The sequence below is a fragment of the Malaclemys terrapin genome, chromosome 2, assembly GCF_027887155.1.
Source record: "Malaclemys terrapin pileata isolate rMalTer1 chromosome 2, rMalTer1.hap1, whole genome shotgun sequence".
NCBI lineage: Eukaryota > Metazoa > Chordata > Testudines > Emydidae > Malaclemys > Malaclemys terrapin.
Genome location: NC_071506.1, coordinates 276,118,147 through 276,143,322, shown reverse-complemented (window position 1 = coordinate 276,143,322; position 25,176 = coordinate 276,118,147). Strand labels below are relative to the sequence as shown.

Below are 25,176 nucleotides of genomic sequence, written 5' to 3'. Positions count from 1 at the left end.
CTCCCTGTTCCTTGTCCCCTAACTGCCCCCTCCTAAGACCCCCCCCCAACTGCCCCCCAGGACCCTACCCCCTACCTGTACCCTGACTGCCCAAAACTTTCTCCACCCCCCCCAAAAGCCCCCCCCCGTTTCTTGACTGCCCCCTCCAGAACCTTCCTGCCCCCGGTCCCCCTTACCCTGCTGCTCAGAACAGGGTGTTGGGCTCTGTGCGAGCCGAGCCGGACACGTGGCTGCGCTTCCCAGCACAACAAAACCCGGTCCCTGGCCCTGCACAACAAAACCCGGTCCCTGGCCCTGCACAGTGCTGCCGGACCGGGTTGCAGGAGAGGCCAACTCAGAATGCAGGGCGGCTCCAGCTCCTCTACAGCTGCTCAGGAGTCCAGCCCGGGATTTTTCTGCAGCCCTCCCAGCCGCTCGCTCTGCCGGGGGAGGGGGAAATCCCGGACATTGTGAGTGCTTTACAAATTCCCCCCGGACGCTATTTTTAGCGCGAAAAGGAGGACATGTCCGGATAAATCCGGACGAATGGTAACCCTAATGAATGGCCATGAGGGCTGGCGGTCTCCCAGTACCGTTCTGTGACTCTTATTCTTCCCCCCATAACAAACCTGTGACTTTTCCTGAAAGTGCCCCTGACAGTATCACTGCCCGAGTGACAATGTAGAAATGAGCCGTGCAGGAATCCTGACTTTGTCCTTGGGGATTTTAAGTACCGGGGAGACAGTTTTAGCACTCTAAAGGGGGAAATACGCAGATAGTCCTTTTTTCAAAGAGAAGGATAGCTGTATGGAGGACAGCTGGCTGATGATGTCAGGGAATGCTCATTCAGAGGAAGCTCTGACCACATGTCGACATTAAAGACTCCATGATAAAAACGATCGTACTTCCATTCTGTAGTCATTAAGTTCCCCCTGTTGGTTCAGGGGGATACAATATTCTTCATGTCCTATCCTACACTGTTGTGTAGTGTTGTTGCTGTACTCTGTTAAACAGCTGCCACGCTCCGCTTCAGAGGTGGCTGCATTTTACTGAGGGGTGGAAGTGATCCCTGTATTGATTTGCTAACTCCCAGGAGTGCCTTCACCCACAATTGCACAATTGATAAACCATGGCTGGGATGATTTAGTTGGGGTTGGTCCTGCTTTGAGCAGGATGTTGGACTAGATGACCTCCTGAGGTCTCTTCCAACCCTAATATTCTATGCTTCTATAAGTTGAAACTGCTATAAAAGTGCCACGTATTATTATCCTGCTCCCAGGAGAGAGAATTCTGTCCTTCTCTTGCTGCTTGTTAAGTATAAATATTTATTGTGTGTTTTTTTTTCCTTTTCCTTTTGTTCATCTAGTTAGTTCTGCACTGTGAATCCTCTGTGAGCCTGCCCTTGTCTGTTCTGCTGGAAAGGTATTGTGAAGCGTTGTCAGCTCACTACAATGTCACAGGTATATACTCCGTTCACTTCTATCAACAGTCAGTTTTTACACTGCTGCCTATCACTGCCGTCAGAGAGCATTCAAAAATGCCCTCAATCCATTATTGTATATCCCTACAGAGATAAACATAGCTGAGTCACCTGGGTCCTCTTAGCGGCAACAGTCTATAAGGGTTTGGTTTTTGAGCAGGGCCCTCAGATTTTATATTCCTGGAAACAACTGCAGGCATGATTTGGAAGGTACCAATCACTCCAGGAGGACTACATAGCCCTTAAACATCTATCAGTCTGATTGTACCAAACCAAGCAGTGAGACACTGAAGTGCTGTGAACGGTGCCCACACTTACTCCTGGACACCAAACTGTGGCGCAAACTGGGAGCTGACTCTCTTTTCTGTAACTTCAGAACCTAAATGTGGTGAGCCAGTTCTCAGCCCTCAGATTCTAACTCTAGCTTTTCAGTGTGGGACAGAGGACCAATATGAGGCACGCACCACGATAGAGTATAATGGAGAAGTTTGAAATGATATGAGAATCTTTTTTAAATGTGGAGGAACATAGAAGTTACCATTTAGGGCTAGTCTACCCTACCGTGCTACACCAGCACAGCTCTCCGATCGGCATAATTACTCCACCTCCGTGAGAGGTGGAAACTATGTCGGAGGGAGAGAGGCTCCTGCCGCTTAGGTCGATGTAACTTGTGTCGCTCAGGGGGGTGGCGTCTTCACATCCCTGAGCGACATAAGTTACAGCGACTGAAGCGGGAGTGTAGACCAGCCCCTGATCAGGTCTCATGACTCAGTGTAAGCGTGTGTGGGACTCACCCCTGTGGCACCTCCTGCTGGTCGTCTCGGGAATTAGCTCTTCCAGCCTCTGGAGCGCCCTCTGCAGGCCAGTGTCCCGCTGCCACTGGCCCCCGTGTCCCTCCCAGGACCCAGTGCCCCTTGTGTTTGGGGTGCTGCCCCATGGCAATACCCCCACAGTCTCAGGGTCTCCCCACCCAGGGGAACCCCCACCCCCTATTCCTACCTCGCCTCAGTCATAGGCTACTGCCAGTTACCAACTTGCCCCTGCAGCCTGGGGCAGACTGCAGTGTCAGCCACTCATCATAGGCAAGGTTAGGTCTGGACCTGCTGCCTCTCTCTGCAACCCAGTGCCTCTGTGGGGCCTTGGACAAGGCCCTGCAGCCTGGGGAGTTGCCAGCCTGGAGCGCCCAGCCCTGCTTCACTCTAGGCACCCTGAGCTTCCCAGCAACCAGGCCCCTCTCTCTCTGAAGGCAGAGAGAAACCCTTGGGCCTCTGGCTCACAGCCTTTTTATACAGGCCAGCTGTGGCCTGATTGGGGCGTAGCCCAGCTTTTCCCTGCCACAGCCCTCTCTCAGGGCTGATTTCAAGCCCTTTAGGGCAGAAGCGGGTAACCACCCTGCTACACTCAGGAAATGACCAACACCTGGTGCTCAAGAGGAAGGTAAAATCCCCTCTATGATACACATAGCCAGTCATGCCTCACTGTGTGTGCCCGCACGCCCAACAATATCCTCCTGACAGTAATGGGTGATCCACTTATTGCTTTAGCTGTACCTTAGTTTGCATATAAATGTGTGCAATGACCTGCATCCAGCAGCGACATTGAATTCTGCACTTTGTGGCGTTACCTTCTATGCTTTATGCAATGTACTGCTATTTTTTTTTAATATCAATTTACCAGTCATTTATTTCATGAAATGTTCTTACTCTTCCATAGTATGAGACAAAGTACAAAGGAAAGACCGATCCGTTTTCTTGATATCTTTCATAATTTTGAATACTTCATTCAGGTGTCCTTTGCCTCTTGAATATTATTTTAAGTATTACAATAAAACTTGCCATTAATTCATAATGGGCATTTCATGCTTCCCCATCCATGGATTTAATTGCACAAATTAAATTTCACACCAGCCAGTCTGAGATGTTGGCAAACAAGTCACTTCTTAATTGCTGGTATAAATAATGTTCTGGGCTCTTTATGCAAGGCATGAATATAGCAAAACTTATAAAGCAGCTTTCCACTATTGAAACAGCATTTTAAAGAGAGAGGGGACAATAGAAGATACAGAAGGCAAATCAGGAGAACCTAGTTGACCATAGATCCTCATTATAAGGTATCAGCAAAACACCAGCCTCGGAACTAACCAGACTTTCAATCTATAATGAAGCCATCCAACTTACTACTTGTATGTAACACACCACCCTCGGCTCTAGTACGTACTCCTTAAACTTTCTTGGGGCGCGCTTTCTCTCTCACTCACACACATACTCACACTCAGACACACCCCCCCATACAAATATCTTGAATAAACTTTATTAAGAACCATGGAGAACAATCCATATGAAAATCCTTGTTTGGTCTACCTTATCTGTCGCTCAGTCACGAGAGCTCTGTAACAGTCCAATATCTGAGTTTCCTCCCCGCAGAACTGCTAACTTCACATGAAAGTGTATACTTCCCCTTTAAAGGACAAGCTGGAGTCTTCAGCTTGGGGGTTGGACTAGATGACCTCCTGAGGTCTCTTCCAACCCTAATCTTCTATGATTCTATGACGCCTGAGTGTACTCAAGGAGGCCCTGCCCAGGGGCTGGGCTATATAAACAGGAAAATGAAGCTGAAGGGGAGTAGAAGTTGTGCATGGTGTAACATGTGGGGGTTTCCTCTTCTGGGTGGCAGGAGATTAGTCCTACTAAACTCAGCTACTCTGTTTGGTGAATTTTAAGTTTGGGAATGCTGTACCAAGGTTCTGTGGTAAGGACCTTGTAAACTGTGTATTGTGATTGTTCCTGTCCCAAAACCCTGGTAAAAGAGGACGTGCTAATTTGTTAGCATGCGTTGGCTTCTCCTTGGCCTGGGCTGTTAAATTGTACCCAATGTTGCCTCAGCGGGGGGGGGGGGGAGGGAGGGAATTAAGGTGGATCACTCCCATGGCACCACACTGGCACCACCTTTATGCTTCGCTTTCAAAAAAACTTTCTCGCTACGTATAATGAAGCAATGGTGAGAACTGCCTTTTTGTAACGTCACCCGGGCGTAAGTTCAGTGCTACGCTGAATAAATGGCACTGTAAGTAGAGTCTAAATGTGTTTACCTGACCAAAGCCTTTTTAAGAGGGGAGGGTAAACGGCGCTCCTCTTAGTGGGTATTGCTTCTTGGAAAAAATCCCTAGGTCACCTGGCCTTGTCTCCTTCGGGGAAATGTATTGACACTGCTGCACTGTGGCCATGCCTGCACTACAGTGCCTATGCTCGCATAGCCCCCTTGTGAGGCTACAGCGTTTGCCCACAGAAGGAGTTTTTCTGCTGGTGTAGTACCATCACCTACCTCCCTGAACGATGCTAGCTATTCTAGCAGAAGTATTCTTCTGTAGGAAGAGCTGTGTCTGCGCGGAGGTTGACTTATCTGTGTCCCTACGGCCATCTATCTAGGCCAGTATCAATTTTAAGTGTAGACCAGGCCTGTATCAGCTCAAGGTGGGATGTATGTAGTTCTTGCTCTGTTTCTGCATGCAAAGGGGAAACTGCCAAAGTAGCTTGATTTCGCTGTTGTAACTCAGCTGATGTAGCCACTGGTAATCAAGGAGTCTCTGTAATACGTTGGCTACAAGTATGTATGTGCCACACACACGCCAGGATTTTCAAAAGAACCCATGGGAGGCAAGGCACCCAGATCCCATTGAAATTCAATGGGAGATGGGCCCCCAACTCCCTGAACCACCTCTGAAAATCCCACCCTGTGTCTTTGCACCCGATTTTGTCATCTTTGGCCTTTACTGTGTACATCAATGGCCAAGGAGCACTTCCGATGCATTTTTGGTCTCCATGGAAGTCTCTTGCCCGCACATTTTGGCCCATGTGCAATTTGTGCAATATGGCATGTTGTTTCTGGCAGCTTCTTTTGACCTTTAAATGAATCCTCAAAGGTCTGGTTTGAGGAGACCCAGCTGAAAATCAGAGTCGTCCAAAAAATAAAACAGATGGTGGCTGGCCAGTGCTGCTGCCTGGAGTGTTTCTGTCTAGATGAGGTGGCCAAGTTTCTTTTTCCTGAGAGGGCCTTTTTCACTTCATTGGCTGTTATTCTGTGTATAGTGGTTGAATAGACTTTTCTTCCAAGCCACTGGAGGACAGATAGTATGGGTTTGTGGTTAGATGTGTCATTCCATTTAACTTAATGAATTTCTGACATTTTGCTGAAGTAAACGGTGTTATCACTAGTTAGGGTTACCATATTTTGAGTGTCCAAAAGGAGGACACTCCACGGGCACCGCTGGCCCCGCATGTCCCGATTTTCCCGGACATGTTCGGCTTTTGGGGATTTCCCCCCGGACGGGGATTTGGAGCCCAAAAAGCCGGACATGTCCGGGAAAATCCGGACGTATGGTAACCCTATCACTAGTGAACTGCTCTGGTGTATCACTTCCTGCAGATCTCACTGGTGCTCCCTCCTCTTATGTTAGGTCAAAGATCTGGAGCAGCATTAAGAGGCTCTTCCATCTCCAGTTCTGGCAGGGGGAGGATTCCCTTGCTGCAATTGCTGCAGAAGACAGCTGTAAGGCCGTCTCCTGAGGCCCCTCTTGCAATCTGAAGGAACAAAATGGACACCGTGTAGAGTCAAGCACGTGGGTTTATTACGCGCAGTGCTGGCGGAGTGTCACTTTGCTTATTAGGCTCAGAGGCACTGCAAAACAATTGATTACAAAGGATTATATGGATTTTTCATAGGCGGAGGAAAGTGACAGGGTGGGTGGTCCCGAGCCCCTGGGTAGGTCTAGCAGCAAGACAAGATAAGCACAATAGCCAATAGTCAAAGATTACATAATGTCTCTGCCCCTGGTTTCAGGTTAACAAGTAACATACAATTAGTACAAAGGTGTTTTTCTTTAAACAATGTATAAAGTATATTAGTATAAAATATATATGTTGAATTCTGATTTGAGTTCCATAGGAATGAGGTAGCCCTTCTGATTGTCCAACAGGTACATACCTGGGGGTTAAAATAAAAAGACATTTGAAAAGTACCTGGCAATAGAAATTGTTTTCCATGTTGCTCATTTGTGCTTCTAAAGGCAGGCACTGGTATCTGTGGGAAGCAGGAGGGAGGATGTCATCTCTCATACTGAGATGCTTGAACCTCTTCCATAAACTCAAGGTTGATGTGTGGGGAGAGTATGGCCACCTCCTCTGCCAGAGGAGTGGACACAAACCTAATGGCCTCCTTCCATTCCTTTGGCCTGTTTGCAACTTCAGATAAAAGTGCCAATGATTGGTCCCCTTCTGGCATTGTGCTGACCAAGCTTATCTTAGTAAAAAGCAAGGTTGTCTTTTGTTTGCGCTGCTTCTCTTAGCTAATATTGTTCACTGTTTACTGGGCCTCTGGCCTCTTGACCAAACTCTGGACTTTGGGCCTGTAAAAAGAGCTGACATGGTCTGTATCAGGTTTTTACATAAACAGCACATGGATTTTGGCCCTTCACAATCCCGCGTGTGAGCAGTATGACAGGTCTAGGTCTGTGTGGGAGGGGATGTGTCAGGGCAGCATGCAATGCTGCAGAGATTCTGGACAGGACTGCATCTGATGTGGTAGCCCTGGGAGGTGACCACAGCCCCTGGGGCCTACCCATGTTGTTCTGAGTTACCTCAGGAGTGTCTCCACCTCAGAACAGCCCAGGATTGGAAGGGTGCGGAAAGGTAACTTAAAGACACATTAGCCCCTCTTTCCTCTGGGCTGCAAGGCATAGGCTACACCTGTAAGAGGTGTAGCACAGAAGTTTACTCACCAGAACCTCCCCTTCCCTGCTGCTTCCCCAGAGGACCAGAGGACCTGCCCCGCCCCTTCCCCCCAGGCTTCACCCCTGCCTCACACTGCTGCTGACACACTGTCTGTCCTTCGGGCATCTTTTCAATTTGTTTATCAATGTTTTGTTATTAAAAACAGCTCCTTTGTTCTAGATGGCCTGGAGCACAGATCTTCCAACACAAGTTGGTAGCCGTGGATAATGGAATGGAGAGGGAAGGGATATGTGTTCTCCCCTCTCTCCCTTCACAGTAGCTTCATGAGCCTACATTAAAAGATCATCACTTCCAGGGCTGAGGGGAGGCAATGTGGAGTAGTGGATAGAGCACTGGCATTGGAAGACCTCAGTCCTATTCCCAGCTTGCTTGCTGGGTGAGCTGGGACAAGTCACTTGCCCCTCTGTGCCTCAGTTTCCCCATTTGTAAAATATAGATAACAATATTGACCTTGATAGAGCACTTTGAGATCTGCTGATGAAAAATGCCATGCAAGAGCTGGGTATTATTATAACTGTGTGTTTATGGCCTTGCTTTGATGTCATTCCAATCTAATTTCCAAAGGTACAGCCAGATGTCCCTGTGACTCCACAACAAATAGACATAACAGCATTTCAGACCTTTGTATTCAGCCTCAATGTAGAGGCCTTGCCCTAGCTGTGTGTCTTGTTTTGAATATGTCCCAAGACAGACTGTAGCTGTGCACAACTGTGGATGGCTTTAAATAGCCTTTTACAATCCTTCCAGGAGATAATTGACACTGCAGACCCTGTGTCCAGTTCCATTTTTAAGCGATTCCCAGTCACTCGCAGTTCTATCCAAACAATAGCGGGGCTTTGTTTACTGCGTATCCATCCAGGCCAGTTTAATTTGTGGAATCGCCCTCACCGGCTGGGAATCTTTCACCCACAGCACAAAGGACTTTATTCTTTCATCTGGATTGTTTTACACTTGTGTGTTTATGCACACCAAGTACATTTAAAATGATATTGCTCGGTCCAACACTTGGCCAATATGCCACTAATTTGATTGGTGTCCATCACCCTCCCCCGAGTCGTTCATTCGATGCATTTGGTTGCAGCCTCTATGGACATCAAATATCAACAACTTGGAAATATGTAAGATAGACCTGTATAAGCAAATAGTTCAGTGTAGCATTGTGTCCCAGACCAGCACGGCACCGTGCAGATTTGCTCCAAATTCACAGTGCTGGCTTCCTTTACTCAGTTCTGCCACCTGTGGTAGCCCCCATCTTGGCTACAACTCTGGCGATTGAACCAGGAACCTCTCAAGCTAAAAGCAAGAGTAGCTGTTGCTTGAGCTAGGTCACCTTACCTGGGGCTGTACTAGCCTCCTAGCCTCTGTAGATCAAGTCCAGAAGGCAGATCTGTAGCACACACTCACCGGGGGGTTAAATGTGCATTCTGGCAGCTGGTTCCATTTATGGAACTGGAGATATTCTGCTCTGGCAAGAGATTCTGGAGACTGATGCATTGGCCAGAAAAGAGAATCTCAGTGTAATTCTTTTGGCTTCACTAGTGCTGTGAATGCAGGATGCAGTGTAAAGGTTTTACTCCCCCCAAAAGAGATGGTCGGCCTGGTCTACACTAACCCCCTAATTCGAACTAAGGTACGCAACTTCAGCTACGTGAATAACGTAGCTAAAGTTCGAAGTACCTTAGTTCGAACTTACCTCGGTCCACACGCGGCAGGCAGGCTCCCCCGTCGACTCCGCGGTACTCCTCTTGTCTAGCTGGAGTACCGCAGTCGACGGCGAGCACTTCCGGGTTCAACTTATCTCGTCCAGACAAGACGCGATAAGTCAAACCTGGAAGTTCGATCGCTCGCCGCCAAACTACCGGGTAAGTGTAGACCTACCCGGTGGCTCTCTGTTATCTGCTACACTATTAGTGTCAGACTGCTCCAGTCTTTCAGTGGATTATGATTCCCAGGCCTCTGAAACTTGCTATATATTTATAACCACAGAGGAAAGACGATCAAGGGAACTCTATTTATTCTGGTACATTGCATGGTATCAGCTATTTGTGGGCAGGGAATTTGACTTTCTTACATGTCTACAAAGCACCATGCTCTCCAGTGGCACTGCGCTGGCGATAGCAATGTCCCCATCTGACTGATCAGAAGCTGCTGCACTTCGCACGGGGTGAGCATTTCTGACAATGTGGCCATTTGGAATGACACATGGCCACATGCGGAGGGCAGAGAAGTCTCTTGCTTTCTGCCTGCTAGCTGAACTTGCCTGCTTGTCTCCTCCTGCTGGAAGCTGAGGCCCAGATCCTACAAGGTATTTAGGCATGTAATAGCCATTGCTGCCAATTCCCGTCCTCTGACTACTGGGCTTGTCCTGGCTTAGTGGAAGTATTTGGGCAGCCCCGTCCATGTGGTGGCTTATCCTGAGAGTGCAATTACCATAAACACTTGTTCATAAGCCAAATATTTTTGGTAAAAAAGTGACGCATCAAAGAGCGGGGGTCGGCTTATACACGGGTCTACACCAAAATTTGATGATTTTAAACTCTATGGAATCCTTGAATTGAATATCTAATACATTGTCGTTTTGTTTACCTGGAACGTCTGCAGGCATGGAGCCCCTCAGCTCTCTGTGGCCACGGTTCGCCGTTCCCAGCCAATGCGAGCTGCGGCAAGTCGCGTGCCACTTCCCGCAGCTCGCATTGGCTGGGAACGGCAAACCACGGCCACTGGGAGCTGAGGGGCTCCAGGCCTGTGAACACTCCAGGTAAACAAAACATCCAGGCCCGCTCAAGGCTTACCCTAACGGTCCAGGAGCCAAAGTTTGCCAAAGAATTGCCCTGAAATACAGGGTCAGCTTATGAAAGGGTCGTACAGTTTTTGCTATTTTTACCTAACCATCTTTGGGAGTCGGCTTATAAACGAACGGGCTAATGAACGATTATGTACAGCACTTACCCTAGCACGTCACTCTCAGGCTCCTGACGCAGTTACTTTCTCCTCTTCTTTCATCCGCTATCTGTGTCGGACACCCAGGCTCGGCAGACATTTTGGGGGCGGCTCCTGGGCAGGATCTTTCTTCTCTCTGAAGTCACTGATTGTCAGCCTTGCCAGGCAAACCTTTTACATTGTCATTTACCTCAGCTGGTGCGTTTAGGCTGGTGCCAGTGGCAACTGCTTCTCATAGGTCCCTCAAGATGGCACTGGGGGGAGAGGGCACCACTTGCTTAGATTAATAATAATGCTGCGCCTGTACCTCTGCACTGCACAATAGTAATTAACACATCCCAACAATTTGTCTTGTTATAATTGTGTGCAGAATATTGGGGAGGGGGCCCAAGGGTAAAGGACAGGAAAGGAATTGTGGTGGTTAGATGCTGCATGTGATTATTAGAACTGGGAGCACTGGCTGTTGGGAGACTGAAAGGACAGGAAACAGGAAGGAGGGGGGAGGAGTTGAGGAGGCTGGGAGAGTTACAGAGTGTGCAGCTACAGCTTAGGGTTACCTAGGGTTACCATTCGTCCGGATTTACCCGGACATGTCCTCCTTTTGTGTGCTAAAAATAGCGTCCGGGGGGAATTTGTAAAGCACTCACAATGTCCGGGATTTCCCCCTCCCCTGGCAGAGCAGAGCGAGCGGCTGGGAGGGCTGCAGGAAAGTCCCGGGCTGGACTCCGGAGCAGCTTCCTCCTCCCACCCCCCCCTCCCTGCATTCTGAGCCGGCCGGCAGCTCCTCCTCCTGCAGCCCGCTCCGGCAGCCCTGTGCAGGGCCAGGGACTGGGTTTTGTGTTGTGCTGGGGAGCTCAGCCATGTGTCCGGCTGGCACAGAGCCCAACACCCTGTTCTGAGCAGCAGGGTAAGGGGGGGCAGGAGAAGGGACAGGGAGGTTCTGGAGGGGGCAGTCAAGAAATGGGGGGGGCTTTTGGAGGGGAGTGGAGAAAGTTTTGGGCAGTCAGGGTACAGGTAGGGGGTAGGGTCCTGGGGGGCAGTTGGGGGGGGGTCTTAGGAGGGGGCAGTTAGGGGACAAGGAACAGGGAGTCTTAGGTAGGGGGTGGGGTTCTGGAGGGCAGTTAGGAGCAGGGGTCCCAGGAGGGGGCAGTCAGGGGACAAGGAGCGGGGGGTAGGGGGCTGGGAGTTCTGGGGGGAAGCTGTCAGGGGGCAGGAGTGGGGAGAGGGATCGGAGCAGTCAGGGGACAGGGAGCAGAGGGGTTTAGATGGGTTGGGAGTTCTGGGGGGGGCTGTCAGGGGGTGGGGAGTGGTTGGATGGGGCGTGGGAGTCCCAGGGGTCTGTCTGGGGGTGGGGGTGTGGATAAGGGTTGGGGCAGTCAGGGGACAAGAGGCAAGGAGGCTTAGATAGGGAGTGGAGTCCCGGGGGGCAGTTAGGGGCAGGGGTCCCAGGAGGGGGCAGTCAGGGGACAAGGAACGGGGGGAGGATTGGGGGTTCTGGGGGGGCGGGAAGTGGGAGGGGCAGGGGCGGGGCTAGGGCGGGGCTCCTCCCGTCCTCTTTTTTGCTTGTTGAAATATGGTAACCCTAGGTTACCATATTTTGAGCCTCCAAAAGGAGGACACTCCACGGGGCCCTGGTCCCGCCCCGCCCACGCCCCCTCCCCAACTCCGCCCCTTCCCCAAAGTCCCCACCCCAACTCCGCCCCCTCCCCTCTTCCCGCGAACATTTGATTCACGGGAAGCCTGAAGCAGGTAAGGGAGGTGTGGGGGGAGGAGGCGCTGCCCAGTCTGGCCCCCCCCGGCGCCCCTGGCCTCCGGCCCCGCTGGCCCCAGCACCGCAGGCCCCCGGCCCGGCACCGCCAGCCCCCGGCCCCCGGCTCAGCCCCCAGCCCAGCACCGCCGGCCCCGCATGTCCCGATTTTCCCGGACATGTCCAGCTTTTTGGGATTTCCCCCCGGACGGGGATTTGGAGCCCAAAAAGCCGGACATGTCCGGGAAAATCCGGACGTATCGTAACCCTACTACAGCTTGGAAAAAAGATTTCCGCTGTAAATAAAGTTCTGTTGAAGTTGTTAATACTTTGCTTGGTGGATGCAACATTTTGGCAACGAGGATGGATCTTCTGCCTCTGAACCCACCTGCACCCTTTCTGCAAAGCCCAGGTGAGCGTCCAATTGCTTTTACTGCCTGGATCCGTATGTTTGAGACTTATCTGCTTGCAGTCAGTGCGACAGAGATTTCTGAAGTAAGAAAGCGTGCTCTGCTAATCCACTGCCTTGGAGCAGAAGGGCAGCGTATATTTTACACTTTTCCCCTTGCAGATGATAAATATGAGACTGCACTCACTGCATTAAAGAACTTTTTTGTGCCAAAAGTGAATGTAGTAGCTAATCGCTACAGATTTCGCCAGCGTGAGCAGAAACCAGGGGAGACTATAATGCAGTATATGGCTTCCCTGAGGAGTCTGATTGTAACTTGTGACTTTGGGAATATGGCAGATGAGATGATTAGAGACCAGCTCATTGAGAAAACAACAAAGCTTCGTGTAAGAGAACGCTTACTTCTAGAACCACAACTTACACTAGAAAAAGCAATAACCATTGCTACTCAGATTGAGTCAGCTACAGCTGAAGCCGAAATAATGAGCCAGGGCACAGGAGGCCCAGTCCAGGCTGTGACTCCTTTGCAGAAAAGTTCACTATCACTGCAGACAAACAATTGCAAAAGGAAAACTAATGAAAAGCCACTGAATCAGCAAATGCAAAATACAGTAAAAGCATGCTTTCGCTGTGGATTCCCACATCATCTTGCAAGCTACACAGGATGTCCAGGAAAAGTAGCTCAGTGCAATCATTGCAAAAACATTGGGCATTTTGCTAAAGTATGTCGCAGTAGCCAGTTCAATCAACAGGCGCATGCAGTTACAATACCAGATGTTACTGTGCTGAGTGCAGACAAAATCACTACTGCACATATTCCAGAACAGTTAAAGTGCACTGTAAATGTTTCTGCCATACCCTCAGGCAAATCACACTCTATTCAGCTAATGTTGGACACTGGCTCAGCAGTATCTATACTACCTGATTCCATCTATTTGCGTTACTTTAAAGATGTTCCTCTTACTGAACCCAAACTTCACTTGGTGTGCTATTTGAAAAACCATATTCCAGTACATGGCTGCCTGCCAGCAATAGTTACTTTTGGTGATCGCTGTGTAACTGCGGAGTTCTACATTGTTCACAAAGGCACGCCTATCCTTGGCAGAGATTTATTAGCTGCTTTAAATCTCAGGGTAGTTAATGGACGATTGATCTTCCTCAGCAAAGCACTCTTGCGGCACACACACCAGTTTCAGCTGGGACCCAACTCCAGGTTGAGGAGAAACTCGGTTGTGCTTATGGGTTTCTGCATAAAGTTAAAATGCGGAATAATGTGTTGCTTGTACGACAGAAATTACGGCGCTTACCATTTTCAGTCAGGGAAGCTGTTTCAGAGGAACTTAGAAAACTTGTTCAAAAGGACATTATTGAAGAGATTAACTCCTCGGAATGGGTTTCACCTATAGTAGTGACGCAGAAGAAGGGTGTAAAAAGCAACAGAGGGTCCTGTGGCACCTTTAAGACTAACAGAAGTATTGGGAGCATAAGCTTTCGTGGGTAAGAACCTCACTTCTTCAGATGCAAGACAAGGGTGGAGACATTCGCCTTTGTGTGGACTTAAGGGAGCCAAATAAAGCTATTGTGATTGACAGCCATCCTCTTCCTCACATAGAGGAAGTATTTGCAGAACTCCGTGGAGCAAAGATGTTTTCTACTCTTGATTTGCAGAGCAAATACCACCAGGTTATGTTGCATGAACATAATAGAGACCTCACAGCATTTATTACACACGAGGGACTATTTCATTTTAAACGTGTTCCATACGGTCTCGCATCAGCCCCAAGTGCCTTTCAAAAAATGATGTCATTGATTCTGAAGAATCAACATGGAGTTCAGTGCTATTTGGATGATATTATTGTGTTTGGAAATACTACTGAGGAGCATGACAATAACCTGCAGTCTGTACTAAACTGCATCAGCAAAGAAGGCCTCAAGCTCAATAGATCTAAATGCAAATTTAGACAAACTGAACTCTCCTTTCTGGGGCATACAATTTCACAGGCTGGACTAAAACCTGATCCAGATCATATCCTGGCAATTTCAAATGCTCCTCCTCCAACAGATTTGCAAACCTTACGTTCCTTCGTGGGTCTTACCTCCTGGTATGCAAAATTCATTCCCAATTATGCTTCTGTCATTGAACCGTTACGAGAATTACTACGGAGAAGTTCAACCTTAGTGTGGACAACGGATGCACAAGTTAGTTTCGAAAGGGTGAAAGACTTGATTGTACATAGTCCAGTACTTGCATTATTCAGTCCCGCATTGCCCACAATTGTAACTACTGATGCTTCTGATTATGGACTTGGGGCTGTCCTCACACAACTTCATGAGGACAACACAGAGAGGACTGTTGCATTTGCTTCAAGGACACTAAGTAATGCTGAGAGAAAATATTTTACAGTTGAAAAAGAAGCACTTGCTTGTGTCTGGGCCACTGAAAAATGGAGAACTTACCTGTGGGGCTGCACGTTCAAGTTGCGCACAGACTACAGCCCTTTGACAATGTTGCTCACCACAAAAGGACGGGGAAGAGCAGGATATCGTATTGCTAGATGGTCTGCAAGACTACTCTCTTTCAATTATGAACTGGAATATAAGCCTGGAAACAAAAATGTGGTAGCTGATTGCCTTTCTCGCCTGCCTTTGCCTTCACCAGATGGTCCACCGGAGGATGAGGGTGTAGTAGTTGCGCTTATTACAAGCACTCTTACTGCAGTTACAAGAGAACAATTTCAAGCTGCTTGTTCAGCATGTCCAATTCAACAAAAATTACGGGAATTTCTGACAAAGAGATGGCCCAGTAACCCTAAAAACCTTGACCCAGTTTTGCTGCCTTATTTTAGAGTTCAGGATGAACTTTATTTGCTCGATGGCTGTGTGCTACGAGGTACACACCGGCTACTTGTGCCAGAAGAATTACAGTCAAAACTCATACACCTGGCACACGATACTCATCAAGGAATTGTCAGAACCAAACAACGACTACGGGATCTGTATTGGTGGCCAGGGATGGACTCAAACTGAAGCACTCATAAAATCCTGTGTCACTTGCCAAATGCATGATAAGACAGCAGTGACATATACCCCTCCATTACAGCCTGTTCCTCTTCCTGAATCTCCATGGGAAAAAGCGGCGATTGACATTGTAGGACCCTTTGATACTGCTCCACTTGACTGTCGTTATGCCATCACTTTAATAGTCTATTTCAGCAAATGGCCTGAGGTGGCGTTTACATCGCAAATTTCTTCTGCTACAGTAATTAAGTTCCTCTCTTCAGTTTTTAGCCAGGAAGGTAACCCCAAAGAACTGGTTTCAGATAATGGTAGTCAATTTACTTCCCTAGAGTTTGAAACTTTTCTAGCAGAGAGGAACATTTTACACAGGAGGTCATCCCTATATTACCCTCAAGCCAATGGGGAAATAGAACAGTTTAACAAAAGTTTGAAAGAGAGTTTGCAAACAGCTAAACTGGAAGGGCGATTGTGGATACCCTTCACTACTGATTTCTTGCAAGCATACCAGGCTACACAACAGGCCACAAAGCAAAGATCACCCGCAGAGTTACTTCATGGGAAACAGATGACTACTATACTGAACATTGCTGAATTGTTAAAGGCACAACCTGATGCCCCACACAGGGATGATGTGAGAAAGAAAGTTTAACAGAACCAAGCAAAATCTAAGGCTTTCACAGACAAACGGCGGGGTGCTAAGGAACCAAAGTTTGAGTGTGGTTCCTTTGTTAGAATATGAAAACCTGGACTCTTACGCAAAGGGGACCATAAATTCACAGCCCTCTTAAAATCATAGAGAAGAAGGGACCTTACACCTATCGACTTTCTGATGTGCGGGTATGGAATGCTTCTTATCTTGCACCTGCCTATGCACCAAGAGGAGATTATGCCAACACCCAGTCTGCATTGGATGACTTCACTGTAGAACCAACATAACAAGACATTGCACTGGAACCGGGGCTTGAGAGACGGCCTGTCAGACTCAGACGGCCACCTGCCTGGACTAAAGACTATTTTATGTAGTATCTACAGTATTTTCAGTGTAATATTCCTGCCAACAGCATAGTGTCTTGTTTCATATTTGTTCCTGTGGTTAGAACAACAATGTTTATTTTAATTTGGAAAGTTTCTTAGGAGAGGAGGGAATGTGGTGTTTAGATGCTGCATGTGATTATTAGAACTGGGAGCACTGGCTGTTGGGAGTCTGAAAGGACAGGAAGGAGCGGGGAGGAGTTGAGGAGGCTGGGAGAGTTACAGTGTGTGCAGCTACAGCTTGGAAAAGAGACTTCCACTGTAAATAAAGTTCTGTTGAAGTTGTTAATACTTTGCTTGGTGGATACAACAGGAATTTACCTAGTAAGATTGTTGCTTGCAAGAATGCTGTTGCCATTCTCTCAGCCTCACTGTGCCTCATTTCTTCTTTAAAATAGTGAAATTAGGGTGGCTGGAATTGGAAACTTACCTGCATAAATACAAGACTTTCTTAGTATCTGAGGGGTAGCCATGTTAGTCTATGTCCACAGAAGCAACGAGGAGTCTGGTGGCACCTTAAAGACTAACAGATTTATTTGAGCATAAGCTTTCGTGGGTAAAAAACCCACTTCTTCAGATGCGTGGAGTGAAAATTACAGCTGCAGGTATTATTATTCTGGCACATGAAGAGAAGGGAGTTACCTTACAAGTGGAGAACCAGTGGTGACATGGCCAATTCAGTCAGGGTGGATGTGGTCCACTCCCAGTAACTGATGAGGAGGTGTCAATACCAAGAGAGGGAAAATTGCTCTTGTAGTGAGCCAGCCACTCCCAGTCCCTATTTAAGCCCAAATTAATGGTGTTACATTTGCAAATGAATTGTAGCTCTGCAGTTTCTCTTTGAAGTCTGTTTTTGAAGGTTTTTTTTTTTTTTGAAGGATGGCTGCTTTTAAATCTGTTATAGAATGTCCAGGGAGATTGAAGTATTCTCCTATTGGATTTGTATGTTACCATTCCTGATGTCTGATTTGTGTCCATTTATTCTTTTATGTAGAGACTGTCCGGTTTGGCCAATGTACATGGCAGAGAGGCATTGCTGGTACGTGATGGCATATATCATATTAGTCAACCCATCTGCTTTTTGTGGGCCTGATTTTTTCAGAGGTGCGACTCCTGCCCTCTAATTGAATGAGGTGCCTTCAAAAATACGTTCAAAAATCCAGCCCTGTGTCTGTGACAGAGATGACAATTTCTTGCAGTATCCTTGAAAACCTGTATTGAATTCAATTTAAAGTATCTTTGGAGTCTGTTGTGTTAAATCTAAAGGGGTTGTGTGTTATATGGAGTTATATGTAACCTCTCTAGGAGGAAGATGTGATGTGAACCTTGGGGAGTGTTATGAGTTTCAGAGGACTGTATTGAACAGTATGCCAGACAAGAATGGACTTTTGGGAAAAACAGTATCAAGTGGTTTGCCAGGGGAACTTCTAGCACAAATTGAATGTAAATTGCCCATCTCCTGGTTATGCAAAACCCCAGCCTTTTGAAGCTACGCCCTGAGGTGGGGCCCCTTGTCTACTGATCACCAGTTCATGGAATCTCAATATCAAAGGCCCAAGCTGTATAAAGGAAAGCCTACCCTGTGCATGTGGGTGATAGTTCTGAGCTAAGGCCGTTGTGAACTTATTACACAGAAGAACCCTGGATGGGGTTTGAAGGACTGACTCCTACCAGAGCCCTTGCTGCAGTTGGGGGTCATCTCTGCTGAGCTAGTTAGTGTGCATGTAGGTTCTTTTATTGTTTTAATGTTTTCTCTGTAATGCTTTCACCTGAAGAATAAATGTGCTTGCTTAGGAAGAGCTGTGTGGTAACTTGTAACGGCTGGCAATTACAGCTGTTCATAGCCATTGGAGAGAAAGCAAAGCACAGACGCTGGCCGGGTTAGGCAGTCTGGCTTGCTGGGATTATCACAGTATAGGCAGGGTACTATGTAGCCTGGGAAAAACCCCAATCAGGAGGAAGTGAAATGAGATGATGGCTGAGGAACTGGGACCCTAGAGTGGGTGCCCTCTAAGACCCTTGGAGGGGGGAAACACAGGTGCTGTTGTCCTGAACGGTGACAATATCTATCCATCTAAGGTATTTATATGTCCCCTACTACTATAGTATCTGAGCACCTCACAATCTTTAGTGTAGTTATTCTCACAACTCTCATGGGAGGTAAGGAAGTGCTATTATCCCTGTTTTACGGATGGGGAACTCAGGCACAGTTGGGCTCGAATGCTCAAAAGGAGGTAGACTCCTAACTTCCATTGGTTTCAATGCGCAGTGTTGTGGTAGCCATGTTGGACCAAGGATATGAGAGAGACAAGGTGGGTGAGGGAATCTCTCTTACTGAACCAACTTCCGTTGGTGAGAGAGAAGGGTCTGACCTGACGAAGAGCTCTGTGTAGCTTGAGGACTTCTCTCTCACCAACAGAAGCTGGTCCAATAAGAGAGATCATCTTACACACACACACACACCCCTTGTCACACTGACATCAATGGAAGTGAGGAACTTAACTCCTGTTGCGCGTTCCACCCTTAGAGCCAAATTTTCAAAGGTTTTTGAGGCCAGATTTTCAAAAGGTGTCCAGGCAGCAAAGTAACTTGCCTGCGATCACATAGGAAGTTTGTGGTGGAGCAGCAATTTGAACCAACATCTCCCAGGTCAGTATCCGAACCACTGTCAGGCACATGTGCTTAGTTTACTGACAAACATGAGTAAGGAACTCCTCCTGTTCCTCTGGATGAATGAACTGGCTTCTACTGTGCCTTGTTCATCATCAACAAAAATAACAGCTACGTTCCAGCTTTATTGGTTCTGATGGAAGGGACTGAACACAGACTTGCTTGGGGAGCTTGCAGCCCTGGTAGGTAGAAAAAATCAACCTTCGACTTGTAAATGGAGCCAATTTGATCTAGAAGCTATGGAAAGAGAATCAATATGGGACTCTACAATGTCATATGATAGTCATTTTTCTTACAATACCCGTATGTCAAGGCAGTTTGATTGTGCACAAAACTGCCACCCTAAGGCTCCTAACTAGCAAACATTTAGGCATGTACTTTGCTCACATTCATAAAATTAAGCGACTACTCATGGGCATAAAGTTAACCATGAGCGTAAGCATTTGCAGGATCAGGACTTACGGTGAGAGCAGTTTCAGATGCAATGATACCTCTAGTTAAAAGTGAAGCAATAACAGTGGGTTACTTTCTCATTGCCTCAAACTATCTACCAGACCATCTGCCTCAAATAGGCAGCAGTAGTTTGCACTTCCTAACATAAAGTTGATTCTGAAGTGTATTTATGTATCTGTCTGTGTGCGTAGTATATCAATGTCTTTTTTTTAATCTTGTTTCTTATGACTTCAAGAAAGGAAAAAAACCCCACTCTTCTTAAGCCTTGGGCAATTCAAAAATAGCGACATTTTTGAGGGAAACAGACGGGAGAAAGTGATCACTGCTGTTTAAAATATGTGATAGATTGAAAATCAACATTGACAGTTCTGGCAAGGTTCATTTTACTCTCCAGAATGTTGTTTGACAGCAAGTGATTTACATTTTGGAGCATCTCTTTCTAAACCATTTGCGGCTTATTTTGCAAGCGATGTATTCCTGGGAAGTAAACATGTCTAATATTTTAGGCGCCCTCTCTGAAGTTTCTGGTCATAAAAGCAAAGATGAAGTTATGTTAAATCTGCTTTTTTGTTATTAGAAACCACACACTGTCCTCCAAGTTCTTTTAATTTATTGAGATTAATAGTAACGGTAATAAGCCGGTGAATTTTTGACCTGACATTTGTTTCATCTAGGGTCATCGTACCATACAAGCCAGTGTTTGGCCTCCCCTGATTTAAAAACAAATGGAAACAAAGGGTGGAAACCTCATAGATTTAACCACTGACTGCAGAGTTAAGCTGGGACCAGCCTCCTTGAGATATTACCTTCCCCTCCTTTCTCTTCATGTGAGTCCCCCTCCGTTGTGATCAGCTGGGGTGCTCTAGCTGCAGTTTCCCATGTCTTTTAAAAGGGAGGGTGAAGCTGGCAGGGTATTTTCTCTCAAAGTTGGAAATCTTTGCTTCTCTTCCTCCACCTTTTTACCAAATTGGTTCAAAACAGCCCATTTATTGATCTTCGGATCATGCAGCAACACCCCTTCACACCCCTTCAGTTTTGGCATTTGGTGGTGGTTGGAGTTTTTTGGGTGGTTAGGGTGTTAGAATTCAGGGCAACTGCACCTGTACCCCCATCTGTGGTCCAGCAATGGCACTCACTTCCCTAGATCCCCAGCTGTCAACTCTCTTGGGCAAAGACTTGCCTCTCTCTCTCCAGACCAGGATTTTTCCAGGCTGCCCAGTTCCCTTCTTACGCTGTGAATTCCCCAGCAGGTCAGACTGCCTAAGTAGCCTGTTTTGCTTTCCCTTCAGAGGCTATAAACAGCAAAATTTCCCACAGTTATACGTTACCACACAGCTTTTCCTAAGCGAGCACATTTATTCTTAAGGTGAAAACATCACAGAGAAAACCTATTACAACAATAAGAGAACCTACATGCATGCCCATAAGCTTACCAGAGATCACTCCAACAACACCTGTGGTAGGAGTCAGTGTTTCAAACCCCACCCTGGGGCTTTTCTGTGGTAACAAGTTCATAACTGCCTTGGCTTAGAACAAGTACACCCGTGAATCTGTGAGTCACTCTTTTCTCCTGTTTGGACATTGTTGATCTGTCCTCATGATCCAGGTGATGAGCAGTCAAAGGTTCCCTCCTTAGAATCATAGAATATCAGAATCATAGAATATCAGGGTTGGAAGGGACCTCAGGAGGTCATCTAGTCCATCTCCCTGCTCAAAGCAGGACCAATCCCCAACTAAATCATCCCAGCCAGGGCTTTGTTGAGTCTGAACTTAAAAACCTCTAAGGAAGGAGATTCCACCACCTCCCTAGGTAACCCATTCCAGTGCTTCACCACCCACCTAGTGAAAAAGTTTTTCCTAATATCCAACCTAAACTTCCCCCACTGCAACTTGAGACCATGACTCCTTGTTCTGTCATCAGGTACCACTGAGAACAGTCTAGATCCTTCCTCTTTGGAACCCCCTTTCAGGTAGTTGAAAGCAGCTATCAAATCCCCCCTCATTCTTCTCTTCTGCAGACTAAACAATCCCAGTTCCCTCAGCCTCTCCTCATAAATAGTGCTCCAGCCCCCTAATCATCTTTGTTGCCCTCCGCTGGACTCTCTCCAATTTTTCCACATCCTTCTTGTAGTGTGGGGCCCAAAACTGGACACAGTACTCCAGATGAGGCCTCACCAGTGTCGAATAGAGGGAAATGATCACATCCCTCGATCTGCTGGCAATGCCCCTACTTATACAGCCCAAAATGCCATTAGCCTTCTTGGCAACAAGGGCACACTGTTGACTCATATCCAGCTTCTCGTCCACTGTAACCTCTAGGTCCTTTTCTGCAGAACTGCTGCTTAGCCATTCGGTCCCTAGTCTATAGCAGTGCATGGGATTCTTCCGTCCTAAGTGCAGGACTCTGCACTTCTCCTTGTTGAACCTCATTAGATTTCTTTTGGCCCAATCCTCTAATTTATCTAGAGGATTTTTATGTTAGAGGAGTTTACATTTGCATACATCTTCATGGAGCAACTTCCTGGGAAATCCACTTAAGTATAAAAAAATCATCATTTCATAGAATCATAGAACTGGAAGGGACCTTGAGAGGTCATCTAGTCCAGTCCCCTGCACTCAGGGCAGGACCAAGTATTATCTAGACCATCCATGACATGTGTTTGTCCAACCTGCTCTTAAAAATCCCCAGTGATGGAGATTCCACAATGTCCCTAGGCAACTTATTCCCGTGCTTAACCACTCTGACAGCTAGGAAGTTTTTCCTAATGTCCAACCTAAACCGCCCTTGCTGCAATTTAAGCCCATTGCTTCTTGTCCTATCCTCAGCGGTTAAGAAGAACAATTTGTCTCCCCCCTCCTTGTAACAACCTTTTATGTACTTGAAAACTATTATCATGTCCCCTCTCAGTCTTCTCTTCTCCAGACTAAACAAACCCAATTTTTTCAATCTTCCTTCATAGGTCATGTTTTCTAGACCTTTAATCATTTTTGTTGCTCTTCTCTGGACTTTCTCCACATCTTTCTTGAAATGTGGCGCCCAGAACTGGACACAATACTCCAGTTGAGGCCTAATCAGCGTGGAGTAGAGCAGAAGAATTACTTCTTGTGTCTTGCTTACAATATTCCTGCTAATACACCCCAGAATGATGTTTGCTTTTTTTGCAACAGCATTACACTATTGACTCATATTTAGCTTGGCCAAACTGGACAGTCTTTACGCAAAAGAAAAAATGGACGCAAATCAGACATCAAGAATTATAACATTCAAAAACCAGTCAGGGACTTCAACCTCCCTGGTCACTCAATTACAAACCTCAAAGTCACAATAGTTCAACAAAAAAACTTCAGAAACAGACTCCAATGAGAAACTGCAGAATTGGAATTAATTTGCAAACTGGACACCATTAAATTAGGCTTGAATAAAGACTGGGAGTGGATGGGTCATTACACAAAGTAAAAACTATTTCCCCATGCTAATTTTTCCCCCTACTGTTACTCACACCTTCTTGTCAATTGTTGGAAATGGGCCATCCTGATTATCACTACAATTTTTTTTCTCCTGCTGATAATAGCCCACCTTAATTGATTACTCTCGTTACAGTTGGTATGACAACACCCATTTTTTCATGTTCTCTGTGTATATATATCTTCCTACTCTATTTTCCACTCCATGCATCCGGTGACGTGGGTTTTAGCCCACAAAAGCTTATGCTCAAATAAATTTGTTAGTCTCTAAGGTGCCAAAGTACTCCTCGTTCTTTTTGCTGATACAGACTAACACGGCTACCACTTTGAAACCCATATTTAGCTTGTGATCCACTATGACCCCCAGATCCCTTTCCGCAGTACTCCTTCCTAGGCAGTATTTTCCCATTTTGCATGTGTGCAACTGATTGTTCCTTCCTGAGTGGAGTACTTTGCATATGTCCTTATTGAATTTCATCCTACTTACTTCAGACCATTTCTCCAGTTTGTCCAGATCATTTTGAATTTTAATCCTGTCCTCCAAAGCACTTGCAACCCCTCCCAGCTTGGTATCATCCACAAACTTTATGAGCATAATCTCTATGCCATTATCTAAATCATTGAGGAAGATATTGAACAGAACCAGACCCAGAACCAATCCCTGCGGGACCCCACTCATTATGCCCTTCCAGCATGACTGTGAACCAGTCCTTTTGTGGCTTGGAACACTTGCTGGAGTTTACATTAGTCAGGCCATCTCCTCAGGGATGTTACAGTCAAACCCACAATAGTACGTATTTATTTGCAGTTTTAATACAATGAACTCCTAAGATACTTAAACTTAATTCAGTAATTAATTCTTGGGGAGGATGGGGCATTTGTTTTATTTATTCTGTACGTGGTTAATTCCAGAGAGGAAGGAGGGTTCAGTGGTTAGGGCTGTTTGAGGACTGTTTCCATTGCTTTGGTTATGTTTCTGAAGTGTATTTAAGTAAAAAGTGCCTAGAGCCAATGTGTGGGTGCTTTGCTCTATAAACCTCAAGAAATAATAAAATGAACTGGCCTTGTGACAGATGAGACCTCCATCCACAGGACATCATGATAGGATTTCACTTGGAATTGATGGTTGCATGGAAGTCAATGGCAAAACTCCCTTTGGATGGGGGGGTCAATATTTCACCCGCAATCTGTGCCTCCTTGGAAGATAACAATCCTTCAAAAACCTCTGCGTGTTCAGAGCTTGTCAGTGGAGCTTCATGTGGGCACAGCACTCTGCCAGTTTGGAGCCAGGGGTGGCTCCAGGCACCAGCGCAGCAAGCACGTGCCTGGGATGGCAAGCCGCGGAGGGCAGCGTGCCAGTCACCGTGAGGGCAGTGGTCAGGCAGCCTTTGGTGGCACGCCTGCGGGAGGTCCGCTGGTCCCGCGGCTTTGGTGGTAATTCGGTGGCGGGTACGCCGAAGGCATGGGACCGGCAGATCACCCGCGGAAACACCGCCGAATCCGCATGACCAGCGGACAGCCCGCAGACGTGCCGCCGAAGGCTGCCTGACTGCCATGCTTGGGGCGGCGGAAAACATAGAGCTGCCTCTGTTTGGAGCTGTTTGCAAGAGCAAGTCTGTAACACACCCCTGCCAGTGCAATGATAGCCGGAGGCGCTGAGACATGGCGCATGCTGGCTTTTGGAAGGGATGTAGAACAGCACTGCTGACTGCTTGTGCCCGTTAAAGATTCCAGGAGCTTTTTTTGTAAAATGGCAGCATTAACCACTGTGTGCGGGCAACATTTCCCACATGGGTGATTTCACTCTGCTTGCCTGAACCTCCCAGGGACTCTAAAGATAATAATCAGAAAGAGACTAAAAATGGCAAAAGGTTTGAAGAAGAAAAGAAAGGTGGGTGCGTGTCGTAAAGAATACACGCAGTAGTTGGGGGAACACTATTGAATTTTTATTGCCTCTTATTTAGGAAGACTTGTATCCCATAATCCTAGCTCTGCTGCTGCTGAGTGATTGTGATCTCCCCAAACTCCTGGCAATAAAAATATTATGATGCCACACATCACCAAGCACAACGTGCAAATAAATGAATTCAAAGATTGGAGTGTATCTGGCATACTATAAGCCATTTCCTGAGTGCGTCTTATAAATTAGATTTTGCTGTTGCACTGTCTCTGGATAAAAATATACTCTGCGAAACTC

The 25,176-nt window shown here is 46.9% G+C and overlaps 1 protein-coding gene across 4 annotated transcripts in view; it reads left to right on the top strand.

Moving 5' to 3' along the window:
• CRHR2 (corticotropin releasing hormone receptor 2) overlaps positions 1–25,176 on the top strand; it is a 272,679-nt gene that overhangs the window by 46,211 nt on the left and 201,292 nt on the right. For all 4 annotated transcript variants that reach the window (XM_054016597.1, XM_054016598.1, XM_054016601.1 and 1 more), the window contains one exon: positions 1,346–1,439. In XM_054016597.1, the coding sequence (XP_053872572.1) occupies positions 1,346–1,439 (94 nt within the window). The remainder of the gene's footprint in view (positions 1–1,345; positions 1,440–25,176) is intronic.